Raw genomic sequence first — 26982 nt, 5'->3', positions numbered from 1 at the left:
GATTTATGTCAAGGACTGTCATAGTATGATCCATATCGTAGCCACAACCTAGCTGCGGGTATATACCTCCAATTACCCCCATAGTCCCATTCTTCACGCATTCTTTCCAAGGTCGCAACCTCGTAGCTTAGTTAGCGACGCAGTGCCAAGCCCGACATCACCCTAGCCATCCAGAAGAAGTCAAAAGAGCGATCAAAGTAAGAACCGTGCAGCAACCGGAGAATATCCCTACTTTCAGTCAATCGCGACACCCCACCACTTGCCGGAAATAAAGTCAAATGTTCCGCAACATCACAGATCGGTGGCTGGAAGCGGAATGAAGCGCTTGTTGGATTATCTCACTGATGTGGTGGAGTTTGGTGTAGAGAATACCCGATGCCTCCGCCGGTGTCCAACTTGATACCAGGCACATTCTCTGAAACCTTCCTGGATGCCGAGATCATGCCAATGTCTCGCATTGAGTTGATGGATAACTTTTTCATACCGTGCATGGTCCGCTTCATACCTAGTCACGCCTACTTCTGCGGGTATGTTGGAGTCAGCACCTTGCTGTATAGGCGCAGCTCCACACTGCACTGCAGAACCCTTATTCAGGCTGTTATTGCAGGAGCAGTACTGCGGCATGTGACGTTATATGCTCTGAATGCTGTTTCTGGTGCTATGAACCATGATCACTGATCAACAGCTGAGGATCTGCGCAATATGGCCTTGAGTGGATGGGGGAGTCGATCATCGGCTACTTGTTCGCCATTAAGCAGACGATACGTTACTATGATCCAACCATACTACAACGTGCGCAGGCGAGGAATCGAGACCGGTCTGGCGTAAGTCCAGGGCTGGTGAAGATCATGGCGATTTATGCAATCATAGACATTTCCTAAACGTACCGAAAATGGAGCAGTTGATCCAGGGCTGTGAAGATCACGGGTATTTATGCAATCATTAAAAAAAAAGAAAGAAAAGTCTCCTAAATGTACCGAAATGGAGCAAACAAGAAAAATGACCGGTTTCAACCAGCATTCATGCATTGCAGATTCAGCAGCTAACAGGCATACAATCAATCATAGTGAAACAAGGACAAATTAGGCAAAAAACGCAGTCTTGAAAGACACCAACTGACGTAGCAACTCCATCACTCCATTCCCGTGCGCTCTCAAGATCACTGTCAATCATCAATCATTCGAGTTCATGAGCGTGGTAATATCCTAACAATACGCATTCTTCATCTCAGACGCATTTCCCGCAAGGTACTTGTGATAGTGTGGGGGGGGTGTGTTGTTTATATCATGCGGTAGATCAAATCTGAAGCAAGCTCCGGGAGAGTATCCAAAAGTGCACGGAATCCGCGGGCAGACGGTCTCTCTGATGCCTCTGAGTAAAACGTGGACCCTACGATAGGCTCCGTTGGAGGACAGTACTCTGCAAGGTCTCGCACTTTGCAGGCAGCATAGTGCACAACAAGTCTCCGGAGCTCATTATCCCGGAGCTGAGTAGCCGAAGAAGGTGTTATCGGCTCCAGGCGCGTCGTTTTCGTATAGGTATAGCTGAGGAGATCGACGACCATCCTAGCCTTGGTTGTGGTCAGAACAAGCTGCTCCACGTACTGATTCTCGGGGTCTGAGTCGGGAAAGGCCAGATTCAGAAGGTCGTGATGCAGCTTTTGCAAACATAGATGTGCCAGATCTGGTATCAAGTAGCGTGTTGCAAAAACATACAACTTAGCGTGGAAGATCAGATAGGGCAATGCAACCCCAGGAGGCGGGTTTGAGGATCTTGTTGCTTGGTGTGAGGGGCGAGCATCGGTTTCGTCAATAACTGTGAATTCATCCCACAGGGTGGTTGTTCCTTTCTCGTGGTGAGGAGAGAACTGCTGATTGGCAAAAGACGTGTCTATGACCGGCTGCACTCGGCTTCTACTCGGGTCCTCCTCTTGCCGATTCTGATCTCCATCATATCCACCTTCATTCACGCCGTTGCCGAAGGTTGACTCGGGATGCCCCATTGGCCGTATGGTAAAGTTGGGCTGGTCTGCGGCGGTCTCGGTCCTGGCGTGGGGGTTCTCGGTGGGTTCTGCAAAGGGCAGTTCTGCCGCCTGTGCAGATTCAACTCTTGCAGCACCAGGGGGTGTGCACGGGGGCGTGAGTTTAAACGACGGGTCTTGAATAAACCCTTGTTCATCAGTCTTTCGCCTGCGGAGTCTTCTCCCACGGGAAGGGGAGGGGTCAGCGGAAGAGGCGGGAGATCGATCAGACTCTCGAGGCGTAGCAGCTGGGTCCTGGGCCAGGTACTCAGTATGAGTTGAGAGAGGCCATGCTTCTCCTTCTGTCCGGCCTGGCTGTTGGCTTAGGGTTCCAACCTCCTCTTCACCTTCACGGGCATCTTCGCCTTCATTGTCATTTCGGCTGAGAAGTACCACATGTGGCTCGATTGATACATCTGCCGGCTGCTGTGGCGGCTCTGCCAGACCAACTGCTGGGGTCGAGGTGCCAGTGTCTTTCGTAATCATTCCATTGAAGGTGTTGTTAATCGAATCCTGCTCGTTATCATCTTCCCGGCATCCTGGCGGAGGCACGACATAGTCACCCGTATACGCATACTCGCAAAACGCGACAAAGGTCTCCACGTCCTCATCTTCCAGGACGGCGATCTGGTGCTTGGACTCCCGTGTCTGACCACTGTTCATAAGGTGGTCCAGGGGCCCAGAGACATGGCCGGCGAGACCCGACTGGATGGTGAGCTTCGTATGGCTCGGGCCGACCAGAAAGGTAAAAGGGACTGAATTGATGATGCTGCAGGTGGTCAGTGGCTTGTCAATAAGAAGCAAAAAAAAAAAAAAAAAAATGGCAGGTTCAGCAAACAATTAGGCAAAATGCAGCCTTTGTAACACCTTGTAACACCTTATTTTTGCTCTATTTCATTTCAACTCACCTCTTGAAATCCCGTCTAGGCTCCATTGAATGGCAAGTGCTCACAATTATCACCAAGGCGAGAAAAATAAAGAAAGTGAGTTGAAATCAAATGTGACTTCAGACAGGAAGTCCCCGTCACTTTCACTCTCCTTGAGCCCACTACGTCGTATTAATATAAGTTGCAGGCAGATTCCACCCCTCCTATAACAGCCACCCTTTATCCTGGCGCCATCCCATCTCCACCAAGTCACCAGCAAAATCGGCATATGATAAAAGGGGGGAGAACAAGCGCGGAAGCCGATCCGAATTGGTTCTGGTAGTCTGCTACGTGTGCAGCCATGATGGGGCTTTGACGGATTGACCGCCAGCTCTCTTGCACGCGATGCAACCACTTCAAAAGCTGATTTGAAATTCGCACTGACGCAAAGCGATCACAGCTTATAGCGTGATTATAAAAGGCTCTCGAACTATCTTCCTCAAATAGACATCGTGCAGAAGCAGAAGGCGATACGGAGCCGATATTCTTTAAGATTTGTCCGTGGTAGTGAAGACAGCGCAGCAAGGGCACGGCCAGCTTATCCCACATCAGTTACAGCATATGGAGCCGATATATTTTCCCTGGCCCCGTGAACGGCGACTCGAGAAGCTAATTCGATGAAATTGCAAGTTCGTGGCCATTCATCCGTCTTGTTGGCACTCCCAGGGCGACTCCAAGCTTTCTGTTTGACGATTGTGGCCCAATCGATCGGTCAGACCCTATGAAGACCCAACAATTGCTGGCGAAGTGAACCACCCCAATGATTGTACCGACGATGTAGCGGTCAATCTGGCAGACTGGCCTAGCAGCAAGTGTGGTTCCTGTCTGCAGGATAAATTATGGGTACCGTGCGTGTCGGGGAGGGAAGTCAAGTTTGGAACATGGCAGCTCCACCAGCGCTTCTGCTCTGCATCTGCGTCGCTGTCGATTATGTTTTGTGATATCATCATCCTATCTTTGTCTGCAGTAATCTTAGATTGGGCCTGCCTGCTATTGAGCTACCTTTGGCCTTCAAAATAACTGCAGTGTTGTTGTTGTCGGATATGGCACAAATATATATAGTGTACAGCACCTAAAAACCTTTATACCGAGACGCGGAATACGATAATACATCATATGCAAGATGATTCTGTAGTCTAGAACGAACACAGAGGGGAGTATACTCTAGTATAGAAACAACAATTATATCATACAGCGCTTCTTCGCCACGTCTAACCAAAGTCGAACAACAGGGGAATCAATGAACCAGCCTAATCCCTCCCATCCCAGGCTCCCATTCCTTCAATCCCTCCGCAACACTGACCCAAAACTTCAACCTCACACACTCCCCCGTCGCCGCCTCCACATTGCCCTCGTCAAACGCGTTCCCCAACGCCTCCACACACCCCCTCAACCGCTCATCGTTCTCCTTCTTCATATCGGCGATCTGTGCCTCCGCCTCGGGGCCCTCGCCCACCTCCTCAATCGTCTCCTGAACATCCATCACCTCCATCAACAGCTCCGGATCAAGCGGGTGCGACCCCGCCCCGTCCTCCGCCGTGACATCGATCCCATGGAATTCCCGTAGGATGTACTGCGCGCGGAGAAGCGGGTCCGCGAGCGTGCGGTAAGCTTCGTTGATCGTGGCGGAGAGCGACTCGGCGGCTTGTTTCGTTGGGCCCGGGGGGTACTTATCCGGGTGGATTGTGTTTTGGAGCTGTAGGAATTCGCGCCGGAGGAGCGCGACGTCAACTGCGAATGGCGACGAAGGTGGCGGACCTGTTGGAAGGGTTTGCGGGAAGATCGTGTAGTAGGTTGTTGTGTTCGGGGCGTTGGGGATTTCGGAGAAGTTGTCGGAGTTTGAGTCCGGGTTGAGATTGCGGACAGTTGTTGTGAAGGCGCGGTGTTGTAGTGGTGAACGAGACCGTGTAGCTGCGGCGTTTGAGAGTTGATGCTGGCAAATAATACAGGGTCCGCTGAGTGTCTTGCGGTTTGCCGTGAGGAATGAACGTGGTGTTGATCGAGATGACGCGGCGAGCCGTTGGATGACTCTTTGAGAGCGGAGAGATGCTGCCATTTTTGCGGTGTTCGTTGAAAGAATAGCGACAAGGCGCACAAGTGAGCTTGATGGGTCACTATTTATCGAGGCAAACCGCAGATCGAATCGCGGAGAAGTTTCGGAGTTTCAGATGGCAACCGGAGATGATACAGGAAGCAAAAAGCCGAACGGGGTGCTCGAACCCCCAGCCTTGAGATTACGGCTCTGATTGGCTGGGACGGTTTGGGTGACCGCTTTTGGATTGTATTCAAAATGGAAAATTGCTTGGAAAGTTCGAAAGATTCGCCGCACGGTGGAATTGCAGTGGAATTCGAATTCGTTTTGGAGGAACAACACTGGTGGTTAGTCAGCATCTACAGCTTTTGCTCAATGACGTCACTGATATATGGTGTTTGGCTGTTGTATAGTTGAGGCTATTTGCTGACTCTCGTGTCATCGTGGAAACAATACTGCTATCTAGACATTATAAAACATACTGCAGAGCTCATCGTCTCTACAATGTACTGACACTGGGCTGGTTCAATTATGTGGTTGTTGCTTGTAGCTTACTCGATCCCCCATAGCTTCACCGTGCGGTCATGCCCACAGCTGGCGATCCACTGCGCATTGCTGCTGATATCAGTGCTGAGAACATTGCCCGAGTGCCCGCTCAGCGTCTTTATGAGAGACCAGTCATCTGCACTGAAGACATTCACGTTCTTGTCAAACCCACTGCTCACAAAGAACGTCCCCGACTTCTTCGGTTGTATAGGAGCCGCGGCCCCGTCAACATCCATTCGCCCAGCTTGCCCCTCAGTAGATGGCAAGAAGGACGCAGTTTCTGACTCGGTTCCTTTATACCATCGCACATCGGACACCACGCTCTTGTGTGCCCCGATCCCACCGGTATTCTTCACTTGGCGCAAGTCCCAGCACTTGACCCAGCCATCCCCGGACCCGGAAAGTACACGGTACCCGTCCACTCCCCAGTCCAGACCAAAAATTTCCCTAATGTGACCCTCTAAGATCATTACTGTACGGCCTGTTCGGAGATCCCAAATGCGTCCAATACTATCCAGACCTCCGCTTGCTAGGAGGGACCCGTCGTTGTTAAACGCAACTGTATAAACTTCTCGCGAATGACCTTCCTGTAGCTGTAACTCTGCCGTCGTCTCAACATCCCATAACCGCCATGTTGTGTCGAAAGATGCGGATGCGAGGTATTTCCCAGACGGGTGAAACTCGGTCCGGCAGACTCGGCCAGAATGTCCACCAAGTGTAGCAAGTGGCTGGTCCTTGTCAAGGGACCATAAACAAACATTGCCTTCTCCCCCTCCCGATACAAGGTTAACGCTTGATTCGGAGACGTTCGATTCAGGAAGTGTGGCCCCGGGAAACCACGAGAGACCTCCAACTCGATCAGTATGACCCTTGACAGAAAGCTTCTCTTCCAAATTTGGCACAGACAGCAGGCGAATACCACCACCCCAGTTACCAGTCGCAATTGTCTGCCCATCCGGTGCAAACCGACAAATGCTGACCGGCCGGTCACCCGCAATCTGAGATCCGTAGAGATCAAAGTTATTTAGCTTCTCTTTGATAGCCTTCCGGTGTTTGATATGCGTCCGTAACGGTATTGTTGATTCTTCTCGTTGCCGCGCGACACGAGCTTTGGCGCGGGGTAGTGAGAACCGTGCTATTTCTTTTCGTGCCTTCAGCAACTCGTCTGAGCCCTCTGTGTAGAATTCCTCTTGCTGGTCTCCCTCTTCCTCCTCCCCGAATGCTTCCTCCATCTCGACATCCTCCTCCGCGGCCGCCGCTTCCTGCTTCTCTGCAATGTCCGTCAAAAGTTCCCTCAGTCGATCCCTTCGGTCTGCTGGGCCTTCTCCAAATAGTGTAATAGGTTCTTCAAGCTCTCGCAGCCGTGCGCGTACCCGTGTGTCGTCAGTCGGGACTGCCATAGCAGCAGCTCTTCGTTTACGCTCGAACTGCGAAATGATGGCCGAGGCCTTCTCTGCCGGAATACCGGCGGTAGATGGGGGTATCACATAGTCGCGGTCAACAGCTGAAGAGAAATTTTGGGTTAGCAATGCGATGGTGAAAGAGAGAGGGCGGGCAAAAAACTCACGCAAATCAGCTAGATTAATGCCCGTATCCATCTCCTAAACAGAAGATCCAGGAAGTCAGTCGGGGTCGCGTCACCTTTGGCCAAAAGGAATTGTAAACCAAAGCTTATCAGGATCAAGCGATCCAGCCAGCAGGTACTGGAGGTTCATTCAAAGACGCATAGGGAGCTCTTACCTCCGCCTCTTCGACATACGCCTGTCTCGATGGGTGCATCATGGTGGTGGCTAGAAAGGGGCCTCAGGAGCCCCGGGAGTTTAAACAACAAACAGTCAATGCAAGGAAATAAGTGTTTGCTAGGAGTTTCGGGTGATTATCGGTGGCGTGAAGCTGGAGACCCGTGGGGTGGGATGAAGTCTTTGAGGTTGAGTTGATGAGATCGGAAAAAAAGGCAGAAAGTCGAAAAGCGGAAACCAAATCAAAGAGACTCAACCAACAGCATCTCAACTCCAACAGCTGATCTCAACCTACTTCATCCAGCATGACCAAGAGAACCTAGTGACGCTTCTTGACCGAGTCGCTCGCTGCCAATCGGGCCTCAAATAGCCCTTTGCAAGTGTTCTATCTACGATAAGAGTTGGCTCTACAACAGTCTCGTTCTGGCCCACGCCAACTACAGCTGCAGATCGCCAGCAGACGGCTACTCGCGGACGTTGCTTGCTCGCTGAGCTCACGCCGGAGGAGTGACGATGCTTTGAAGGCAGTTTACTCGCTCTCGCTCCTGGGCGTTTGTCTTGCTCCAGTTCTGCGGCACCTGAAAGCAGGCGGTCGGCAATTCCGCTTTCTCTTTGACTTCGACGTCAGTTGGCGAAAAATCCACTGCGACCGCCCCCTTCGTCTGTTTGCTGAGACGGCGGAAATTTCTTCGGATTTCGCGGCTTGTCCTCCTCTCCTATACCAGTACGCTGACGGGTCGGTTTCTCACACAGCTTACTTTGCCCGATGTGTGCCGTTTCCTGGAAACAAGCCCTCTGGCTCAAACCTTTTGTTTAATTCCCCTTCGTTCAACGCAGCTCTTAAGAGGGGCACAGAATCGACGGACGAGATCCCCCGGTGAAAGTCCGAGTATTCGCCCATGATCTTGTCGGCCGGCTCCAGTAGAGCCTGCGGTTCAGCCTGCAGTAGCCTACAATCCCTCGCGCGAGAGCGCTTAACAGGGGTGTTCGCATCTCCTGCAGCCAGATCGCAGCCTCTCCGACGCCTCCCGCGATTTCGGTCTCCGCAACCACTGAAAACATGCCCGTCCGTCCTCCAAACACCCTCCTCGAGAGCCTTTCATTCGACGCCAGCGTGTCACTCACATACCCCGCGAATATCGTACCGTGTTGCGGCCTCCTCGTCTAGCAAAACGGGCCGGTTCCTCCCCGCCAAAAATGCCTATAACTTCAACCCCGAGCTTCAAGAGGCCCTTGGCGTTGCGGTCGATGCCCCAACCCCCGCGGCGAAGCGAAAGCGACGACCAGATAGCGGAGAGGATGCTTTCTTTGTGAGCTCTGTCGGGCACTACAGTTCCTCCCCCGACCACCCCGTTGCCTTCGCAGTCGCAGATGGCGTTGGAGGGTGGGCAGAATCGCGAGTCGACCCGGCGGACTTTTCGCATGGTCTATGCGACTATATGGCTCAGACAGCGCTGGCCTGGGAAAAGCCTGCAGAGCAACTTCGTGCCAAAGCTCTCCTCCAAGAGGGCTACGACCGTGTTGTCGCAGACGACTCCATCCGTGCAGGCGGATGCACTGCATCCGTTGGGATAGGGCTTGAAGACGGCCGCATTGAACTCGCAAATTTGGGCGACTCAGGCTCTGTCCTCCTTCGCCATGCTGCAGTCCACCACTACTCAATCCCACAAACTCACGGCTTCAATACCCCCTACCAACTCAGCATCATCCCCCCGCGCATGCGCCAGCAAGCCTCCATCTTTGGCGGCGCATTCCTCGAAGATTTCCCCCGCGACGCAGTCACAACAACCCTACACATGCACCACGGTGACGTCCTCATGCTGGCTACCGACGGCGTCTTCGATAATCTGAACAACCAAGACATCCTGAAATTGGTCACAAGCCGCATGATCTACACTGGGGCCTGGACGGCCTCTACAACCCCTAATACTGGCATCACCCCTTCAGACCGCGAAACGCTCGACCGACTTACCGGTCCAGAGGGCCTGTCCTCCCTCATCCCCTCATCTGCACCTGAATTCACCTCCAACAAGTCCAAATCTGCCACAGCCTCCAACCCCCATGACCACAGTTACACCCTCCAGTCGCTCGTTGCTGCCTCCATTGCCGGTGAGGCAAAGCTCGCAAGCATGGATCTCCGCCGCGATGGCCCCTTCGCAAAGGAAGCACAACGCTACTATCCCGGCGATTATTACCACGGCGGGAAAGTAGATGATATTGCCGTTTTGGTTATTGTTGCTGTGGAAGAATAGCGTCGTCATTGTTGTTGTCGCCTCATCTTCTTTTTTTTTATGTTTTCCTTCTTTTCTTAGAGCGGAGTAACGGAGGCCGGAAATTCGTCATACATTTGCATATACCTACACGATACGCTTCGTTGGTTTTTTGAAACGGTCTGAGTTGGTTTCATTTGTTCCATTGTTCAATTGCTGCACTTATTGTGGCGCGTTCGGTATACCAGTATTAAATATAGACGATAGATAAAGTAGATTACACTGCGCGAGCACTTATTATTACATTCTCTCGATGTCAAGTAATGATACTTTTTGCCCTTGGGTCGTTCTCTCCCTTTTATCCCGGACAGTGACATAATATTTTCAGTCGTGGGATGCTTGAATACGCGTGGTAGAATGAATCCATCCTCAGAGTCACCTAGGAATCTAGGCAATACCTTGAGAGTCTGTTAAGTAGAGTTATCTTGAAAAGCTTTTTATTAGGCCGGATTATCCCACAGCCTCTCTCAGTTTTTTTTTTTTCCTTGTGTCTAGAACCAAAAAAGAAAAGAGACGAGATACAGCTGTAGCTCGAGAGAAACTGAGGGACACTCGAGGATGAAACGAGAGAACAGCAAAAAGTTCAATAAAAAATAAACAAGCAAGCAGGTAGAAGCGCGACACATGTAGTAAACGAGTTATTTAAGCTGGAAAAAAAGAAGAAAAAAAGAACTGGTAAAATACTTCCTACGAGCATAAAGTGAGGAATTGAAACAAGAGAATGAAAGAGTAAAAGGACACTTGCGAACACATACAATATGAATTTGGAAAGCATTCGGGGAAAAAACAAGGCGAGGAGAGTATCATCACATCACAGTAACAACCAAGAATTACCTTGCCATGCACATAAATAGTAGTTAGCGGTGGCAATGCTGTTGGCTCACGCCGCAGCCTCGGCAGTCTTTTCCTCTGCTGCCTCCCCCGCTGGTTTCTCCTTCTCATCCTCTTTCTCTGCAGGCTCAGGTGCTGCCTTATCGGCGTCACTCTTTGCAGGTGCCGGTGTGTCCTCGGTCTTCTTCTCATCCGCGTCAGGCATGGGGGTATCCTGTTCTGGGGAGTCGAGTTTAGTGTCGTCCTCCTTCTCGGTCTTACTTGGGGTTTCAGTGCCCTCCTTTTCCTTGCCAACACCGTTGGCCTTGGGCTTCTCGTCCTTCTCCTTCTCCTGACTGGGTGTTCCGCGATCACTGTCCAGAACATTCTTCCACTTGGAGAGAACGTCTAGAGCACGCTTCCGGAAGTTAAACTCCTCGTCACGTGGGATGTTTGGCAGTTTGAGAATCATTCTAAGGACCTTGTGAATCTTAGTTTCGCGGATGATCGAGACTTCTAGGTCACCGAGCTTCTCTAGCTTGTTGAAATAGGTCGACATTTGCGACATTTCTTCTTCCTTGGGAGGGTGATCGCGGGAAATGAACCCCTTCTGCAGGCGGTGGCGGACAAATAGTACTAGAAACAATCAACATCAGTTTTGTTTCCTTGACGGTGGGCAAGGCTCATACCTTCTCTCTCTCTCTTCTTCTTAGCTTCCTCCAGGTTAACCTGGGGCTCAGGATCCTTGGACACGGGGCGCGACTCGTCGCTCCCATCGCCAGCTGCAGCTTTCTTCCCTTTCTTGCTAGCACTCTGCTTAGCCTTGCTGGACCCAGCGGCTTTCTTTCCACTTTCCTCAGTTGGGGCCTTCGGGGTTGTAAGCTTCAGCTTAGTTCCCGTCTTGGGTGTCTTAGAAGGCTAAAACCATTGCATTAGTATTAAATAAAGAGCAATGGAAACAAGTCACTCACCTTCTCGCTCTCGGCTTCAGCATCCTTCTTCCTCTTCTTAGAGCTCTTTGCCGGCTTACCACCCTCGTCTTCCGCATCAACATCATCGTGAATATCCATGCTCTTCCGCTTGTTCTTCTTCGCGTCCCTTTCAGCCTTAGCGGCGGCCTTGGAAGCAGCGGCAGCTTCTCGCTCCTCCTCTTCCTGTTGAATCGCGCGTTGGTGGTCTGCGAGCATTTCTTTGTAGTATGCGAGATCATGACCCTCCGCAGCAACACCGTAAGCGGCCACCAGTGACTTCGATTTGCCCTTCTCCGATACATCCTTGCAGGTAGCAGGATCAAGGGGTGTGAGGTCAGTGCTAGGAATCCAGGCGCTAGTGTCAGGGTTAGCACTAAAATTATTCCAGGCGTCCATATGTGAAGAGCACGTACAATTCATTGGTGTGAAGGAACATAACAGGGAAAGTTCTCTCAGCGGCGCGCTTGCCACCGTCGGCGTAATCTTCTCGGTAGGTTCCGTCTTCACGCTGGGCTGTCACAGGACGCGAGTCCAGGAGGGTCTGAGGAAGGATCTCTTCATCGCAGACGATTGCGGGCCACGGGGCGAAGCTGCGAAGACGCGCAAGGTAGTAATCGCCAGGTTTGGCATCAAGCTGTGGGATGCGAGTCATAGACTTCTTGCGGCTCAGTTTGGATTTGGTATCCCCGCCCGTCGACTTGCGCTTAGCGGATGACTTCTTGGTGGACTTTGGTGTTCCGTTGGGCTCCGGTGCAGCAGGACCCTCGTCGGATTTTTTCGCATCGGCAGATTCGGTAGATGTGTTAGGCTTTTCAGCAGCGGCGTCGGACGATTCCTTCTTGTCCTCCTGCGCGGTTGTGCTTTCTGTATGAATGAACAGCAGAGGTTAGTCGGGCTACTCAACAAAGATACAACAACACACAAGTGCACGCGATCGCCATCTGGCATCGACAGGCAGGGGCAGGGGCCCAAAAACAAGCTGAAAGTGCACTTACCAGCAGGCTTTTCATCCGCGCCATTGGCCTCGTTCTCTGCGTTCTCCTTGCTGGGCTCAGTCGCCGACTCTTGAGGGCCAGCTTGAACCTCTGCAGGAGCGCGCTCAGCAGACGCCTCACCAGCTTCTGGGGCAGGCGCCGAGGGGGTGGTGTTGGCTTCGGCCATGGTTCTCAGCGGCACTCAATAATAAATTCGAGTAGCAAAGAGATTTCGGGTGGATGAGAAAGAAGCCAAAACCTTCCTGCAAGAGATGGTTGGAAAGGTCGATGTGGCTTTCGGTGGGAGAGATGGTGGTGGAGAAGGTCGCGACGCCGGGAGGCGGGAAGTCGACAACGCGTTGCACTGGGGGAAAAGGGAGCTCGCAGCCCGTAAATGACGCAACGATCGAGCCCAGCAACAGAACACAAATACCAACGCAACTGCCCAGTTACTTTCTTCTCGTGGTCGGACACTTGATTCTTGATAGATTTGGGAATTCTCTAGTGTGAAGGTTTAGCATGTGCTCCGTGAGCCGAGATGTGAATTCACTTACAGGGTAGAGCCTGGTGGTAACTGGCAGAAGCTCTCAGTGGGTAACAGCAACGCCGTGATGCTCAGCTAGATAACCACGCGTGTAAAGGCGTGTAAAGGCACCGAGACGTGATGAAATCAAAGGCGGTTGATGAAGTATCGGTGATATCCCTCTTGGTGATAGAAGGTTTGACGCGGATTCTGGGCGATGATTCTCCAACCCCTCAGAATGCGGAGAAGCTACAAAGCAACACGAAACAGTCAACCCAGCTGAAACAATAAAGTATCGAAGCACTTTGGCTTTTTAAAGGTTTCGTACCGGGAGAGTAATGCAGCTGGATGAAGAGTGAAGCTGTTCGCGACTGGCCGGCGCGTAACTTGGCGCACGCGTAGGAGTGATAATAGTTGCGACTAGACGATTCCGTCTACTGAGGAGTCTGTCAAATAAAGTTAAAAAGAGTTTTTTTTATATGCTTAGAGAGGGTGAATCACAGACCTATCGCCACGGCAAGAGGCAGTCTGTAGTTGCCAGGACAGCCGGGAAAGTCGAGGGCAGGGAACGCTGTTAAACCCCGCGTTTGCTGCCGACGATCTTGAATATTGCAGGGCGCAAAGAACAGCAGGGCAACCTTGGTGGGGGTGTCTTGGTATCCTCAAGGCTCAAATGCAAGTGTTTTGGGGTTGGAAGGAGTGACGGGGAAGTAGAAGTGGTTCAGTCTCCATACAACTAATCTATGGATTGCGCAATGTAAGCAGCCCCAGCTTCTTGCAAGTGCTAAGCCTTCTATACTGCGGCTTTCATCGTCTACGAAACAGAGCTTATCATTCAATGACACTTTACCGCAAAAATCGATTTATATATATCTTTTCCTTTTTATCGTCTTCAGTTAAAAGATACCAGTTTACTCGCCTCCATTTGCGGCTCGGGGAAATATATATAATCGAGATGCGCTTTCGAATTGCATAGAAATCGAACATAAAGCTCGCAAATACACATGCACCAAGGACGACATAATGATTCCGTAATCTCTGACACTCAGTATCATATTAGGTATTTATATACGGTAATTAATTATACAGACTCCCTCATAAAGATGGGGGAAAAGAGCGACCCTAAGGATAAGGAATAGGCTGTGAAGAACCAGCCAGGGTGAGAACATGATGATCACGATGGTGAAGAAAGGGGTATCATCAAAATGCAACATAATATAAGGATTATTAGCCGGGTCGCCCCCTGTGTTCAGGCAACTATCGGCGCGCATTCAACATCACTATCGTCAGACCATTGTTCAAGATCCACCGCCGTTTCTGCCGGCTCTGGCTTGTGTATTCGGACCATCCAAAGAAAGTAGTCTTCCAGTGGTATCAAATTCAAGAGGACTCCATTGAACTTCCACCCAAGAGAGCACACAACGGCACCAGCAACAGCGTCAAGAATGAAGTGGTTTGCCGTTGCGACAATCGCAGCGAGAATTATGGACGGATAGGCAGCGCCGAGGAATAGACAAACTAAGCGATGTCTTGATGGAATCTGAACCCCAAAGGGCCCAATGCGAACTCGAGTCGAGAGGCGCTGATGCGCCGGTAGTGGAATTGTCATGATGGTGAGTCCGATCATAAGAGAATATCCGAAATGTAGAGAAGGCATTGCAGCTGTCAAATAGTGAGTACATGACCAAACGAGAAAGAAGAGGAGACAGGGTTATTATTTACCGTATTGATTGCAAAATCTATTCTCGGTCCACACACTACCAGCACCTTCGGCCCCGTGTACGGTATCCACGAACCCATAACTGCGCGCCAGCTTCCCTTCGGGTCCTTCAACGCCCTTGTCGCTCAGCAGGCGAGGCGGCATACATGGCCACAGAGTGAAAACAACAAATGCAAGGAGATTGCATACGGCCAAGGTGCGTCGGCGGGCTTGGTAAAGGAGCGGCCCTGCTGGCGAGCCACCTCGAGGTTTCCCCAATTGAGATTCATCGGGCCGGTTTCTTGTGATAGTGTAATAATATAGCCAGACTAAGAATGCAATTGTTCCAGGGATATGAATGAATGAATATATCCAATTGGTCCATCTCATGAGTAACGGGTGCCGGAGGAAAAACTGCTGGATCGGGACTTCCCAGAAGAGCCCCAGGGTTTGTTCAATTTCAATAAGTTGCAAGGCATGTTTCCGCGCTACGTCGACAGTTCCTTCTTGTAGAGTTACGGCAGTGAACGCTCTCCCTAATTGGTATGTCTGCGCGTGCGAAGTTAGTCTCTTTTATAGTTCAAGGCGATCCAAGGAAGAGGAAATGCTTACCCAGTAGACCAACGCCCAGTACCAGCATTCGGCCAGGAACGGCAACTTTCGCAGTAAGCGACTGAGGAGACGATCATGGAAAACAGCAGTGTTTGGCGAGGTAAGTTCGAATGTCCACAACAGTATTCTAACTTGGCGGGTGCGCCATGTCTCTTGTCCGGATCGCGAGTATGACGGAGACAGTGGTCGGCTGTTTAAAAGCCCATCCTTTGATGTAGGTGAGGAGAGGCCCGACTCGATGGAATCCGGCGAGGCTGCACGATGGCGAGCTGGGGATTTGGCGCGAGAATTTCGCGCGGGAGGAAACGGCCCAGCGGTGCGATTAATCCAAGTGCCACCAAAAAGAAGGACAATGACCACCAAGGGTTCCAAAATAGCTCCGACTCCCATGATGTACTCCTGGAAGGCTGGCTAGCGGTCTTTGAGGAAGTTAAATAAGAAGCAAATGAGAGACGTAAGGCGACAGAGGAGGAGAGCCGCCGTAGGGAACGAGATTAGGAACGAATAAGCCAGTGCAGCATCACCAGATTCACCACTGGGACAAAGAACGCCCCCGCTTAACTCGCCTCTGTTGGTACAGCCGGCGTAAAAATTAGGTCTATGCCGTAGCTGGCGGACGCCTAGTGATACGAGAAAGAGAGAGAGAGATATTACTTACGGCCGGAGGGTGCAGCGGCGGGTTCCTTCTTCATATGCGGGTACGTGAGTATTTATTGTACCTAGTCAGCCTGCCTTATGCCCAAGTTCTCAGAACAAACACACCCCTGCTGTCTCCCTAATTTCAGCGTATAGTCATCACTGGATGAAGGACTCCCGAGTGGGGTGGCTTACACCTGTGTATTCACCTGTGTAATGTAAACAAAATATCGTTGCAAACACAAAGCCGGAACTGTCGGGTTCCGGAAGCAGAGACTTGATTGCAGAGCCGAATGTCTCCAGGCCCCAGGACTGTTCCTCGGCCTCAGTGGTCCAGTGGAGAAGGACAAGCCTGCTAGTTGAGCAAGACCTGGGCACATTGACCTGGTTGACCAGGCAGACACAGAGGTACCCATCGAAGCATCTCCTTGCAGAGGTCTCTTCGAGTTGGTGAGCTGTTCTGAGACCCTTTCCAAGTTCCAACTCAGAGGGCCCGATAACCAGGCCAAGTGGGCTTCATTGCAGGCTTCAGGAGGAGCATTGTGCCTGCGAGTTGCTCACTCCGTTGGGCTCTCCAGCTTCCGACTGAACTTCCAATTTCAGATTCGAGGTAGATCCGCGATGAACCAATTGCGGCAGGAGGTCGTGCGGGCTGGGTGGAGAATGGCGAACCGCAGCCCTATCATCTGGCGTGGTATTATTGATCATAAGGCTGGTACGGCCATTACGCCGGGGCATCTCTCTAAGCCCAAGCCCACCAGTGGCTTTCCACCACCGACGAGGGTTTTGCTTTTGAGTGGAACAAGCCACCCGCTTGGCGGACAGTTCTTTTACGCCGATTGAGTTACCATCAAAGTCACAATCCTTGCGCTCGTGATCAAAGCAAGCACACGTCCACGGGGGATGCGTTACAGATAGGTAAATATGGAACCCATCTCCGAAACGGAGTGGGAGTACTCTGTCTCTGGAGTGCTGAGACCTTCGTCCCACCGACGCTCCGCGATGTGATCTCTTTGTGCGAGAGATTACGGAACAGCTGTGACCAAAGCTCGCCACCTAAATTTCAAAAGCGGAATTGGCTCTTGAGGATGTCGATAAGTCGAGGCAACGAAAATTCGCAGCGGAGTTGTTTGTTACGGCGCTTATGTGCACTATTGGAACATGGAAAATCGCAATTATTTGATGTGTCGAATGCGACACTTGTCAATGCCCACTCACCTACGGAGATGCCAGTCTCCGTGCCCGACGGGAAGAGGATGTCTGTCAGACTGCAAGTCCAACAAGCAGCGCGTATCGTGTTACCGTACGTATACTCACCTGCTCGGGGGCGGATGAATAAACTTGTCAGCGGACCATCAACAGGTTCCGATTACCGAAGATCGCCGTGCATCGCTCCTTCCGTACATTACTCCGCACAATTTTATGAATTGCATAAATGTAACCTCTGGGATCCATGCTTTAACTTGGCTTCTGGTTCACCCGGCGCTAATTATGAGTTCCAAACGTCGTGAGATTTATTGCTACTGCGCTACTGACCGAATTCGTGTACCGACCCTCCGAGATTGATATAGGATAGGAACAACAAGTTATCTGATCCAAGCTACCTAGGGGATGACATCATACCTATCTAATCTACACCACCTTGACTTCATAGGAGTTGTCTGACCTCGGAGCGACTGGAAAGCCTCACTATAGGGGATAAATGATGTATATATGATGAAACCCTCGCTCACATGAGTAGATACATACTCTGCTTTATATGCTGTTCATCGTCCCATCTCGACCTGTATCATAGTCTTAATATCAATATTTGACCAAAACATAATTGTTGAAGCGCTTTCAACGAAAATAACCGAACGTTTGATATCAGTAAATCGCGACATCATATAACCCTACAGTTACAATGATGTCCCCAATAGCTCGAACCGCCGCTTTTTCATCGAGAAAGGCCTTTGGCTCGGCACTGCAGAAAACCGCCGCGCCGCCGGTATGGTCTAGGAACTTGTCGACCACAGCCCCTGTTGCGCAGGAGGCAAACATCCTGCTCCAAGATAAGGCCAACGGATTTGGGTTCGCGCGATCGAACCCTCGACCGAAGAAGCCTAGAACTAAGGGGGTGACCGAGATCAGAGGACCGTACTATACCGCATGTACCCGAGATTGATCCTAGCAAACAGGCGGCAGAGGCTAATTCGCGATTGTAGGTGATGGGCAAGAGATACCTCGCCGATGTTCTCGAGACGTAAGTGTTTGTATCCAAATGGATGAAACTTGGAGTTAATGCTGAGGTTCATAGGATGGGCACACATGTCGACGGACTTAAATTCGCCGGAGGCTCTTTCTCGCTCTTCCCAGAGAAGCCTCTCAGAGAGTTGATTGACCTTGCACATGAATACGACGTCTATGCGTCAACGGTTAGTGTCAAAAACTTCATAACTGGTGAGATGGATCCTGACTAACCTTACGTAGGGTGGATGGGCCGAGCATCTCCTCACACACCCAGACCCGAACGCGGTGTTCGACAAATATCTCTCAAAATGCAAAGACTTAGGGTATGCCATCTGCCCAACCCCACTCTCAGTTCGAGTATAGCTTAATATTGCACAGATTCGACGTGATCGAGCTTTCTTCAGGTTTTCTGTCCTTCCCTGAAGAGGACTGGCTCCGCCTTGTCGACAAGGTTCACTCGTACGGACTAAAAGCAAAACCCGAGCTAGGCATTCAATTCGGAGCTGGCGGTGACACCTCAGCCGCCGGTCTCGAATCACTCGGCACTTCCGATCCTGGAAAGCTGGTGAACTTGGGACACAGATTTCTCAACGCGGGCGTTGAGCGCCTGATGATCGAATCTGAGGGCATCACTGAGAATGTAAACTCGTGGAGAACGGACGTGGTGTCGAAAATCATGAAGGAGCTTCCACCCGAGCGTGTCATGTTCGAGGCAGCAGACCCCCAGGTGTATACCTGGTACATGAGGGAGTTTGGCATCGACGTTAACCTGTTCGTCGACCATAGCCAGATTGTTCAGTTGTCAGGCTTGCGCCATGGCATCTGGGGCACAGCGGACACTTTCGGAAGACTTGTGTCTTTCCGGCCTGAGTAATGGGCGAATCTGATTTCTAGCGGGTGCTAAGTTTAGCTGTAATGTACTGGTATTATAGCAAATTGAACGCCAATTCATGACCAAGATGCGATATCTCCAAGCAATCGCGGAAGTGTTTAACGGTTGGGGGACTGTTTGACACCTGAGGTGTCAACTGCCGATCTTACCATACTCGGAAAGACGCCAAGCCCGATGTCCTCGCGCAGTCTGGGGAAACCGAAGCACTTCCACCACATTTCAACACACTGCTTTCACCCTTTTCTTGTTGTCCAGCACTGCTCAAATGCGTTATTCGCGATAGTTTAACTGCTATACCGCAAGGTATGGTCAGCACCCTATCCCACGGGCAGCCGAACCGGCCTTTTCCTCGACCATCGATAGATTGCTGCTCCGGCTCCCCGCATTGACCGCCGTCCGCACAGCTTCTCGGCGAAGAGTGATTGATCCATTTATGAGCTTAAATAGTAGCGCGCAGTATGCCCCGAGCTAGTACCGCACCGGGGGCCCGCCTACGGTGCCGCCGTGCATGCGACAGTTGCAAGAGAAGGAAACAAAAGTGTAACGGGGAGCAGCCATGTACGATATGCGTCCAGCGCCGCAAAGAAGCAGACTGCCATTTCTCGGATAAGCCAGCTCGATTGCTTCGGCCCAGCAATGATCCCAAGGAAGCGATGTTGCTTAGCGAACACCTGGTGCCCACTCCACAGCGGCGAACGGCCATGGACCATTTGCTCAATTCTCTCGAGGACACAAGCGCGAACATAGAACAAGATGTTGGAGATGATAAGGATGGCGCGGCGCCTGTTCCAAAGGTTGCGCGATTGCTTCGAGACGGCCAAGGGAAGTTTATGTATATTGGGGACTCTGCGAGCTTGTCGTTCGTGCAGAGCGTCCGTCGCATCGTTTCGCTGTCAATTGGGCGGTGCGAATTCACGGAGGATACATCACGCCACTCTATGCTAGAGGCTTTCCAAAGCAGCTCGACTACTCAGAGCGGGCCGCTGATCGAACCCCCGAGCAATGATGAGGCGCAACGGCTCGCTCGCCAGTATGTCTTGGCTACTAGCCCGTTGCTGGACCTGTTTGATCTCGAGGAGTTTCATCCGCGGCTTGCAAATTGGATTGGAAATCCGACAGGTGATGAGGATACAGTCAGCTCAATTTTCTACCTCGTCCTTGCAATAGGTGCGCAGGTATCTGATACGAACCAAACTCTGGCCGAGCAATATTTTGTCAGTGGCCGGCAACTCGCCTTCTCGGCATTCACCGAGACTCCCAGTCTATATACCATCCAGTCCTATGTTCTCATTTCCATGTACATGCTCGGTGCTTGTCGCCGGAATGGTGCATTCATGAACCTCGGCATCGCTTTACGGGCTGCATATGCAGTGGGCATTCACCGAAAGGACGCAAACTCCCTGTTTACTGCGCGGGAAAGGCGGGCCAGGGAACGAGTGTGGAGAAGTCTTCGTATGATGGACCTATTTCTTAGCGCTTCTTTGGGACGTCCACCTGCCACGTCGGATTTCGATTATGACGTACGCGAGGATGAGATCTCCCGAAGAGAATCACACCTGCCACGGGATCAGCTATCTACAACCGTTGTATCCCTGTGTCGCATTTTTGAGCGAGTCCTTACCGAAGTGTATATGCGACAGGTCGTATCAATTAACGTCGCGGAGAATATTTCTAATCAGCATCGAACTTGGGTCAGGAACCTACCTGCTTTCCTCCAAATGCAAACAGAACGATTAGATTCCAAATCGCTGGAAGAGAACCTGGCTGCAGCACATGTATTTGGATCATACTACTGGTCGATCATCCTTTTAACACGACCTTTCCTCATCTTCTGGGTATCACAATACGTGAGAAACAAGAAAGAAGCTTCTAGGGCCCCTGAGGCCAGGAATGCTACCTCTCGCCTTTCTCTTTTCGCCGATGCCTGTGTTTACTCTGCGTTGCGCGGTCTTGACATCGTGGACGGCCTTTCAACATACGAAAACTTACCGCGCAGGTTACCGTTCTTAATAAATTCCGTCTTCAACTCAGCAGTGGTCCTGGGAGCCGCTTTTTTCGCCGATTACGACAATTTTCTCCCACTTGAAGAAGGTATGAATAAAGCGGAGAAATTTCTCGGCCTCTTTGTACCATACGATCCACACGCCTGCCGCTTCCTTCAGATTGTGAAGTATCTTCGAGCTGCAGTGGCCGAGTACGTTAGCCAACGAAACCGGCAATGGATGGAACAGCGCAGTCGACAAGTCGACCAGCTCTTTGGCCAAGTAGGGCCTGCAAGTGAACCGTCTTTAGAAGTGGATACTATGCCTGCACGTCGGGCCGGTGAACCCGCCGTGCCATCTCCTTTATCTCCGGATAAGCTCCCACCAGCAAACCCTACGCCATCACAGCCTCCCGAGCTACCAGCACTCGCACCCCAAGACAACAACATTTGGGATGCTCTATGTGGCACGGCCGCAACAGGGGGGCTCCCGTATGACTCTGTAATCTCTACATTGACCACTACCGGGATACCAATTGGGTTTTCACCCGGTGGCACCATGCCATCTGGGATGAGGGCGGAGCCTGGAGGCCAGACGCCGCTTTCTGATATGATCTTGTCAGACAATGGCCTTCTTTACATGGCCGAGGATCTTCCGGTATTTGGACTTTGGGATGACACATGAGCAGCCTTCAGTTCACCCACCCATATTTTCTACTTATTAGGATTTGATAAGCCTATGATACTATGGCTTCTGGACCACGGTTGATGTTTGTGGCAATTGGATCCCAGCGTGAAACCCGCTCGAGAGAAGTATAAATTTCAAATTGTATACGCCTCAGGTTGCAATCTATCTGCGGCAATGTCTGTGATAAGCAGTTGAAGCAGCAAGGGTCCTGCTACTCTGTCTCCACAAACCTCACCGCAAAACCATCTCTTGCCTTCTCAACAAACATCCTCGGTCCCGGGACCCCAACACTCACAGCTTCAACAGAATCACCAAATCCCGACTAAGACTGACCTAGAATATGGTTGGCGTTCGAGGTGGGGAGCGTGCTTGATGGATGACTTAGACTAGCCTCGGGTTGGCCGTCATCTCCTTTGTACTTATAGTATCTGAATGTATACAGGTAGACGTATATTCAGCAATTTAAAGAGCTGTTAAATGAAGAGCCATCAGAGCCACTAGTGTTCCTTAAGTATTACACATAGTAAGTAATTCTGTAGTATTATAAATGGGGGAGCGAGCCCGTTGTGGGGGAACAGGAGTCGTTCTTCCCAGCTTCGACCGCCACGCCTGCTCTTCAACAACCATCTATCATTTAATCTAAACCCCTGGCACAATATGGGTTCCGACAAACACAGGGAGAAAGCCTGAGAGTTCAATCCTAGCATTGTTGTTGGTGTGACTCGCCAGAATCCTCATCGTACCTAATAGTTAGAAGTTTAGCACATCCTATGGCAAACCCTGCTACATAACACAATACGTTATGCCCAATAAGTTTATTTCACAGTTCAAACCAACACAACTCAACATTAGATAGTGACATAAGAGGATAGCACTAGCTGCTACAGTCAGGTAATACGTACAACACCCAGTCAAGACCCCGGGTGAATGATAAGGATAAGAACCACAAGGCCACACAGCTTGGACAGGGGTAAACATGATGCTAGACATGACTGGTCCATGCAGCGTGATGCAGCGTTTCAAAATGCTGGCAGACCAAAGAACAAAAGCCAAGACAAAAGGAAATAGGGAGAGCGTTAGACGTAGTCTTCCAAAATTACGTGATAGAGTTCAGCCCAGTCCATGAGGGAAAGAGCAAGGAAAAAGGGGAATGGAAAAGAAAATGGATATCGAAGTCTAGTTCGCTGAAGGTGCACCACGTAACAAAATACTGAGGCTTTGCTGCGTGGATAGATGGGAAAGGCCATGCCTAGATCGCTGCATGTATCATAGTGCTTATGAGAGGAGAGAGGATTAGGGAGGATCACGCTTGCAATCCCGCCGGCAGAATGAGCAAAGGATAATGTATGATGAAAAGGTCATGTGCTGCGAAGTTGGAAATCCTATATACATGTCTGCTTTGTTTAAAAGCCGAACGGATTCGTGGGGGCTACGCCAGTTAGCTAACAAGTAGCGCTCAGGGTGGCAGGACGTGGACTTACTAGCTTGCGAGAGGTTTGCTTTCCCTGTCGGCTGTGGAGCAAGCTTCTTAGGAGCATCAGGCTTGACACCAAATCGGATCGGTGGCGCTGGACCAGTCTTCTGTGCCTGTAAAGGCATAGCTGTGGGTTGCTGGGGGATGGGTGGAACCGGGGGAGGGGATGGAGAATAGGCCACTGAACCGTTCATACCAGTGGGTTGAGGCTGCAATGCGGGTGGGAGAATAGAGTTGATGCCAGTCTGCATTGGTTGTTGAGGAGAGGCCTGGAAACCGCCGAACCCCGTTTGTTGTGGGGCGAGGCCCGGGAAACCAGTCTGCTGCTGCTGCTGTTGCTGTATCCCGAATTGCGACTGGGGCTGGAAGCCTGTAGGCTGCGGCATAAGTCCGTTCTGAAACTGATTTGGAGCCATAAGCCCGGTTTGTTGTGGCTGGAACGGCTGCTGGAATCCAGCGCCCGTCATTTGAGGACCTTGCTGAGGCAAGCCTGTCAGCTGCGGCTGGAGCTGAGGAACGCCAAAAGGTTGTGGTTGAGGCATGTTCTGAGGCGCAGAGAGCGGCCGCTGGGGAGGTGGCGGTATAAGAGAGTTTTGACCCATGGCCTGAGGAGCTTGTGGGCGTTGTCTGGGCTGTTGCGGAATCTGTGCAAGTTGTTGGAAAAAGCCTGGCGAGGCCCCCGTTGGCTGCGGCTGAACAGGCACTGCAGTCGGCTGAGCTTGGATAGGCTGCGCTGCTGGGGGCGACTGAGCAGGAGCGGGAGCCGGCTGCGCAGGAGTCGGTTGAAGGGGTGCTTGAAGCAGCGATAGATCCGACATAGCTGCAGATGGTGGCTGGCTAGTTGCAGCGGATACCGCAGCGGGAGGCTGTGAACTTGCTGCCGGAGCTGACGTTTGCGTCGGAGTCTTTACTTCCCATGCATCGTCGTCGAAGCCCTTTTGGACAGGTTTCTCGGCAGCGGCAGCCGCCGGTGGAGGAGTACTAGCCTTGGCTTCCGCTGGCTTTACGCCATCCTTCTGCTCAAATACCTTCGGATCAACCACATCATTTGTCTGAACAGCGGGCGCTGGCCGCCCCTTCCGAGTGTTGTTGCGCAGCGATCCACCGGGTCCAGCAAAGAGACCACCTGAATCCTCGCCATTGCCCATGACCTCCTCCCCACCAAAGCTGACATTGAGCGGCTTCCCCTTGCGGCCGGTCCGCCCAAACATCCCATCCAAGTACTTCATCACTCGCAAGATATCGCCTTCTTTTAGGCCCAATGTGCGCAGAGTTTCCGGGCTGATATCAGGGAGAACACCTTCATCCATCGAATCTTTCGCAAAGTTTTGCGCGTATCGTTCACATTGATGAGGACCAACACCAGCCTTGAGAAAGAAATCAAACCAATCATAGTCGGACTGTTGAAAAGTAGCACCAGATTTGCGTTCGCTCCGCGCCTTGTCACGAATGTCGGACAACGGTTTGTCTTCGTCGAGTGAGACTCCGGTAACTTTTTCAACATATACCAAGTCCTCTAAAGACATTTTTGGGATTGGGACCGCAATTTTGATTCCGTTCGTCTTGTGCAGATGGATTTTACCATCTTGCAAGCCAATGAACTGGGCCTCCACGGTGAATGCTTTGGACCGGTCAATCCACGACCTCACCTTTGCCGGGTCGGGCTCTAGACGATGGTTAGAACGGTGATAAGGGACATAAAACTACAAATACTTACTGGACTTCTGGCTACTCTTGCTGTCTCTCTTGTGATGCTATATTATGTACTGTTAGCCTCTCTCCCAAATTCGGCGGAACGACATCATACCTGTGGGCTTCGCGGTTCAGCTGATTCCGATACGGATTTCCGAGTGGCCTCCTTAGCCAGACGTGCCTCTTCAAGTCTGTTCCTCTCCACGGCCGACAATCCAGATTCGACAGCCGTTGCGGCTGGAGGCGCGGGTGTAACAAAACCAGTGACTTCCACGTAGCTACTTGGAACTACACCCTCCTTCCCGTTCTTTATGCGTCGGACCATCCACCATTCGTCGGACTTGGAGTCATCTATGATGACCACTTCATCGCCCACATCAACTGTGACCTCATCGTCACCTTGCGCCATGAATTCATAAAGGATATTTCCCTTCTTCTGTGCGCCGCCACCGCCAGCGCCAGCCTCAATAACTTCCCGTAAACCCTCTGCACGGAAAGCCCCAGAGATTTCACCCAACGCCGAGACGATCTCGCGCGCCGTGTCCTTGGCTCCGGCATGGAAGTCCACACTCTTGCTAGGGCGGACGAGATCGATAAAGACGTGCTTTCCTTCAATTGAGTAATGAGTAAGTTTTTCCGCGGTCCACTCCTGCACTTCCCCCTCGTCCTCCGGCGAGATGAAGATAGTCCCTGTAGCAATGTTGATTCCCAGCGTCGTGGGCATCTTCTTCCTTTTACCCATAACCTCAACCATTTCGTTGATATTGTACATGTGGTATCCGGATGGAGAACGCGGCGCTGTCCGTCCAACCCGGTTATAAGGGGGCGATTCCCGGGGCCCGCCATCACCTTCTCGTAACGAAGCATGTCTGGGATTGGCAACAGGTGACAGCTCGGGCGGGGGCGAGTCAAGATGGACCGGGGAAGTCAACTGTTCTGAGGGAGGTCTTCGAGGCAATTTGGGGGCTGGGGGTGAAGGTTCGCGGGCCACTTGGGGTTCGGCCGGCCGCGGAGGTTGCGGGGGCGGGGGAACATCCCTATCCGACCCTGGAGCACCATGTTGCTCGTGAAGAATACTGGCAATTGCCGCAGCAGCGGGGTTTTGGGCTGCCTCAGGAGGAGATCTTGAGACAGGCGCGCTGCCGACTTCTTCCGTGGGTGCTGCCTCCGGGCGCTGTGGAAGGCTAGGGGCTGCTGGTTCGGGGACTGAAGGGGCAATGGCGGCAGAGGGAGGTTCTGGCGATGCAGGCGTTTGATCATATCCCGCACGGTTTACAGAATCTCCAACAATTTCAATGTAATTTGACGGAGCGAATCCGAAATCTGTATTGACTCCAACCAGGGTCCAGTCCGGATCCGAGGTGTCGTAAACATCCAAGTTCGCATCCTCTGAGAAAGATACCTCTTCATCTGTCTGGCGTGTATAATCATAGAGCGCTTTCGCAGTGTCAATCGGGTTGGCCTGTTAGTTTATCAATGTTCTGTTAGCTCTTGCGTTGCGGTGGGCTGGGACGTCATCGCGTCTTCATGAACCCCTGAGAGGTGGAGAGATTTCCAAGGAGCTTCATGCAAGGTACAGTTTGCCATTGCAAATGTTCCTTCCCATCCCCAGACCTCAGGAGAACTCGGAGTGGTGCTCTTACCTCCTCGACGTAGTTATTAGGCACTAGACCCTCGGGCTCATCTTCATCGTCCCGGTCCGCCTTCTTTTTAGCTCTCCACCAATCGTCCTCATCGCTTTTCTCGAGAACGTAGAGTAAGTCACCTTCACGCAGCTCTAATTCGCCCTGCGCTTGCGGGTGGTAGTCGTAGATGGAGGTGTAGACACCGATGAAACCCATGTTGTTCGCAGGTCAACCGGACGACGGGCCGCGTGTGCTGATCGGGAGAATGGGCAGAGGTGGAAGGAGGGCTGTCCGGCTGCTGCGGCAGCGAGAAAAGAATCCGGCGTCAGGATAAGTGTCTTCAGGCGTTGAGCTAGGAAAGGGGCAAAGGCGAGGAAAGAGGGCCGGGTGGTTGATTGGGATGTCACTGGACGGTCGGGTCGTAGGTAGTCAGTCGGAGACGAGAGTCGGCGCAAGAGACTCAGAGTGGGCTGGTCTTGGCAGCTCCCAACTCATGGATCAGGCTGGAACGGAACAAATCCGGGGTACAGTCTTGGAGGTTTGGACAAAACCGCAGAGGACGAAGAAGACGGGATGGGCGGACTGCCGTGGAATTGAGTGAGAAGATGGGAGGGCTGCCGATCGTTGGGGCTGAGGGGGAAAT

The 26982-nt window shown here is 51.7% G+C and overlaps 10 protein-coding genes across 10 annotated transcripts; 2 read left to right on the top strand and 8 right to left on the bottom strand.

Annotated features, from left to right (window-relative positions):
- Nucleotides 1–704: 704 nt before the first annotated feature.
- ASPVEDRAFT_429204 (uncharacterized protein) lies at nt 705–1153 on the bottom strand. Its single transcript, XM_040812706.1, has one exon. It carries the CDS (start codon nt 1026–1028, stop codon nt 786–788), a length of 243 nt encoding a protein of 80 aa, XP_040663558.1. The 5' UTR covers nt 1029–1153; the 3' UTR covers nt 705–785.
- ASPVEDRAFT_429203 (uncharacterized protein) lies at nt 1154–3055 on the bottom strand. Its single transcript, XM_040812705.1, has 2 exons — nt 2929–3055; nt 1154–2789 (listed from the first exon to the last, which is right to left on the bottom strand). The coding sequence occupies exons 1-2, from the start codon at nt 2952–2954 to the stop codon at nt 1280–1282; spliced, it is 1536 nt and encodes a 511-aa protein (XP_040663557.1). The 5' UTR covers nt 2955–3055; the 3' UTR covers nt 1154–1279.
- Nucleotides 3056–4183: 1128 nt separating this feature from the next.
- ASPVEDRAFT_125291 (J-type chaperone JAC1) lies at nt 4184–5002 on the bottom strand (the record flags this gene model as incomplete). Its single annotated transcript, XM_040806260.1, has 1 exon — nt 4184–5002. The coding sequence occupies one exon, from the start codon at nt 5000–5002 to the stop codon at nt 4184–4186; it is 819 nt and encodes a 272-aa protein (XP_040663556.1).
- A 302-nt stretch (nt 5003–5304) lies between these two features.
- ASPVEDRAFT_429216 (putative pre-mRNA splicing factor) lies at nt 5305–7734 on the bottom strand. The gene is made up of 3 exons (XM_040812708.1): nt 7265–7734; nt 7092–7125; nt 5305–7028 (listed from the first exon to the last, which is right to left on the bottom strand). The coding sequence occupies exons 1-3, from the start codon at nt 7304–7306 to the stop codon at nt 5530–5532; spliced, it is 1575 nt and encodes a 524-aa protein (XP_040663555.1). The 5' UTR covers nt 7307–7734; the 3' UTR covers nt 5305–5529.
- A 428-nt stretch (nt 7735–8162) lies between these two features.
- Nucleotides 8163–9515, top strand: ppmA (type 2C protein phosphatase PTC7; the record flags this gene model as incomplete). The annotated part of the gene is made up of 1 exon (XM_040806074.1): nt 8163–9515. The coding sequence occupies one exon, from the start codon at nt 8163–8165 to the stop codon at nt 9513–9515; it is 1353 nt and encodes a 450-aa protein (XP_040663554.1).
- Nucleotides 9516–10413: 898 nt separating this feature from the next.
- On the bottom strand, nt 10414–12475 carry ASPVEDRAFT_123152 (PWWP domain protein; the record flags this gene model as incomplete). The annotated part of the gene is made up of 5 exons (XM_040806055.1): nt 10414–10979; nt 11033–11261; nt 11315–11669; nt 11728–12178; nt 12310–12475. The coding sequence occupies 5 exons, from the start codon at nt 12473–12475 to the stop codon at nt 10414–10416; spliced, it is 1767 nt and encodes a 588-aa protein (XP_040663553.1).
- Nucleotides 12476–13827: 1352 nt separating this feature from the next.
- Nucleotides 13828–15690, bottom strand: ASPVEDRAFT_37223 (phosphatase PAP2 family protein). The gene is made up of 3 exons (XM_040811419.1): nt 15123–15690; nt 14534–15059; nt 13828–14473 (listed from the first exon to the last, which is right to left on the bottom strand). Exons 1-3 carry the CDS (start codon nt 15510–15512, stop codon nt 14061–14063), a joined length of 1329 nt encoding a protein of 442 aa, XP_040663552.1. The 5' UTR covers nt 15513–15690; the 3' UTR covers nt 13828–14060.
- On the bottom strand, nt 15596–16276 carry ASPVEDRAFT_429163 (uncharacterized protein). The gene is made up of 3 exons (XM_040812701.1): nt 15956–16276; nt 15781–15808; nt 15596–15690 (listed from the first exon to the last, which is right to left on the bottom strand). Exons 1-3 carry the CDS (start codon nt 16172–16174, stop codon nt 15680–15682), a joined length of 258 nt encoding a protein of 85 aa, XP_040663551.1. The 5' UTR covers nt 16175–16276; the 3' UTR covers nt 15596–15679.
- A 1385-nt stretch (nt 16277–17661) lies between these two features.
- ASPVEDRAFT_49734 (uncharacterized protein) lies at nt 17662–21545 on the top strand (the record flags this gene model as incomplete). The annotated part of the gene is made up of 7 exons (XM_040814213.1): nt 17662–17904; nt 17963–18000; nt 18055–18172; nt 18228–18310; nt 18366–18857; nt 19419; nt 19455–21545. The coding sequence occupies 7 exons, from the start codon at nt 17662–17664 to the stop codon at nt 21543–21545; spliced, it is 3066 nt and encodes a 1021-aa protein (XP_040663550.1).
- Nucleotides 21546–22744: 1199 nt separating this feature from the next.
- Nucleotides 22745–26692, bottom strand: ASPVEDRAFT_428989 (cytoskeletal protein-binding protein SLA1). The gene is made up of 5 exons (XM_040812690.1): nt 26358–26692; nt 24830–26176; nt 24740–24776; nt 23030–24688; nt 22745–22977 (listed from the first exon to the last, which is right to left on the bottom strand). Exons 1-5 carry the CDS (start codon nt 26553–26555, stop codon nt 22952–22954), a joined length of 3267 nt encoding a protein of 1088 aa, XP_040663549.1. The 5' UTR covers nt 26556–26692; the 3' UTR covers nt 22745–22951.
- Between the last annotated feature and the right edge of the window lie 290 nt (nt 26693–26982).

Source organism: Aspergillus versicolor (assembly GCF_001890125.1).
Source record: "Aspergillus versicolor CBS 583.65 unplaced genomic scaffold ASPVEscaffold_2, whole genome shotgun sequence".
NCBI lineage: Eukaryota > Fungi > Ascomycota > Eurotiomycetes > Eurotiales > Aspergillaceae > Aspergillus > Aspergillus versicolor.
The sequence above is the reverse complement of the archived record's forward strand: the minus strand, read 5'-3'. Positions and strand labels throughout refer to the sequence as shown.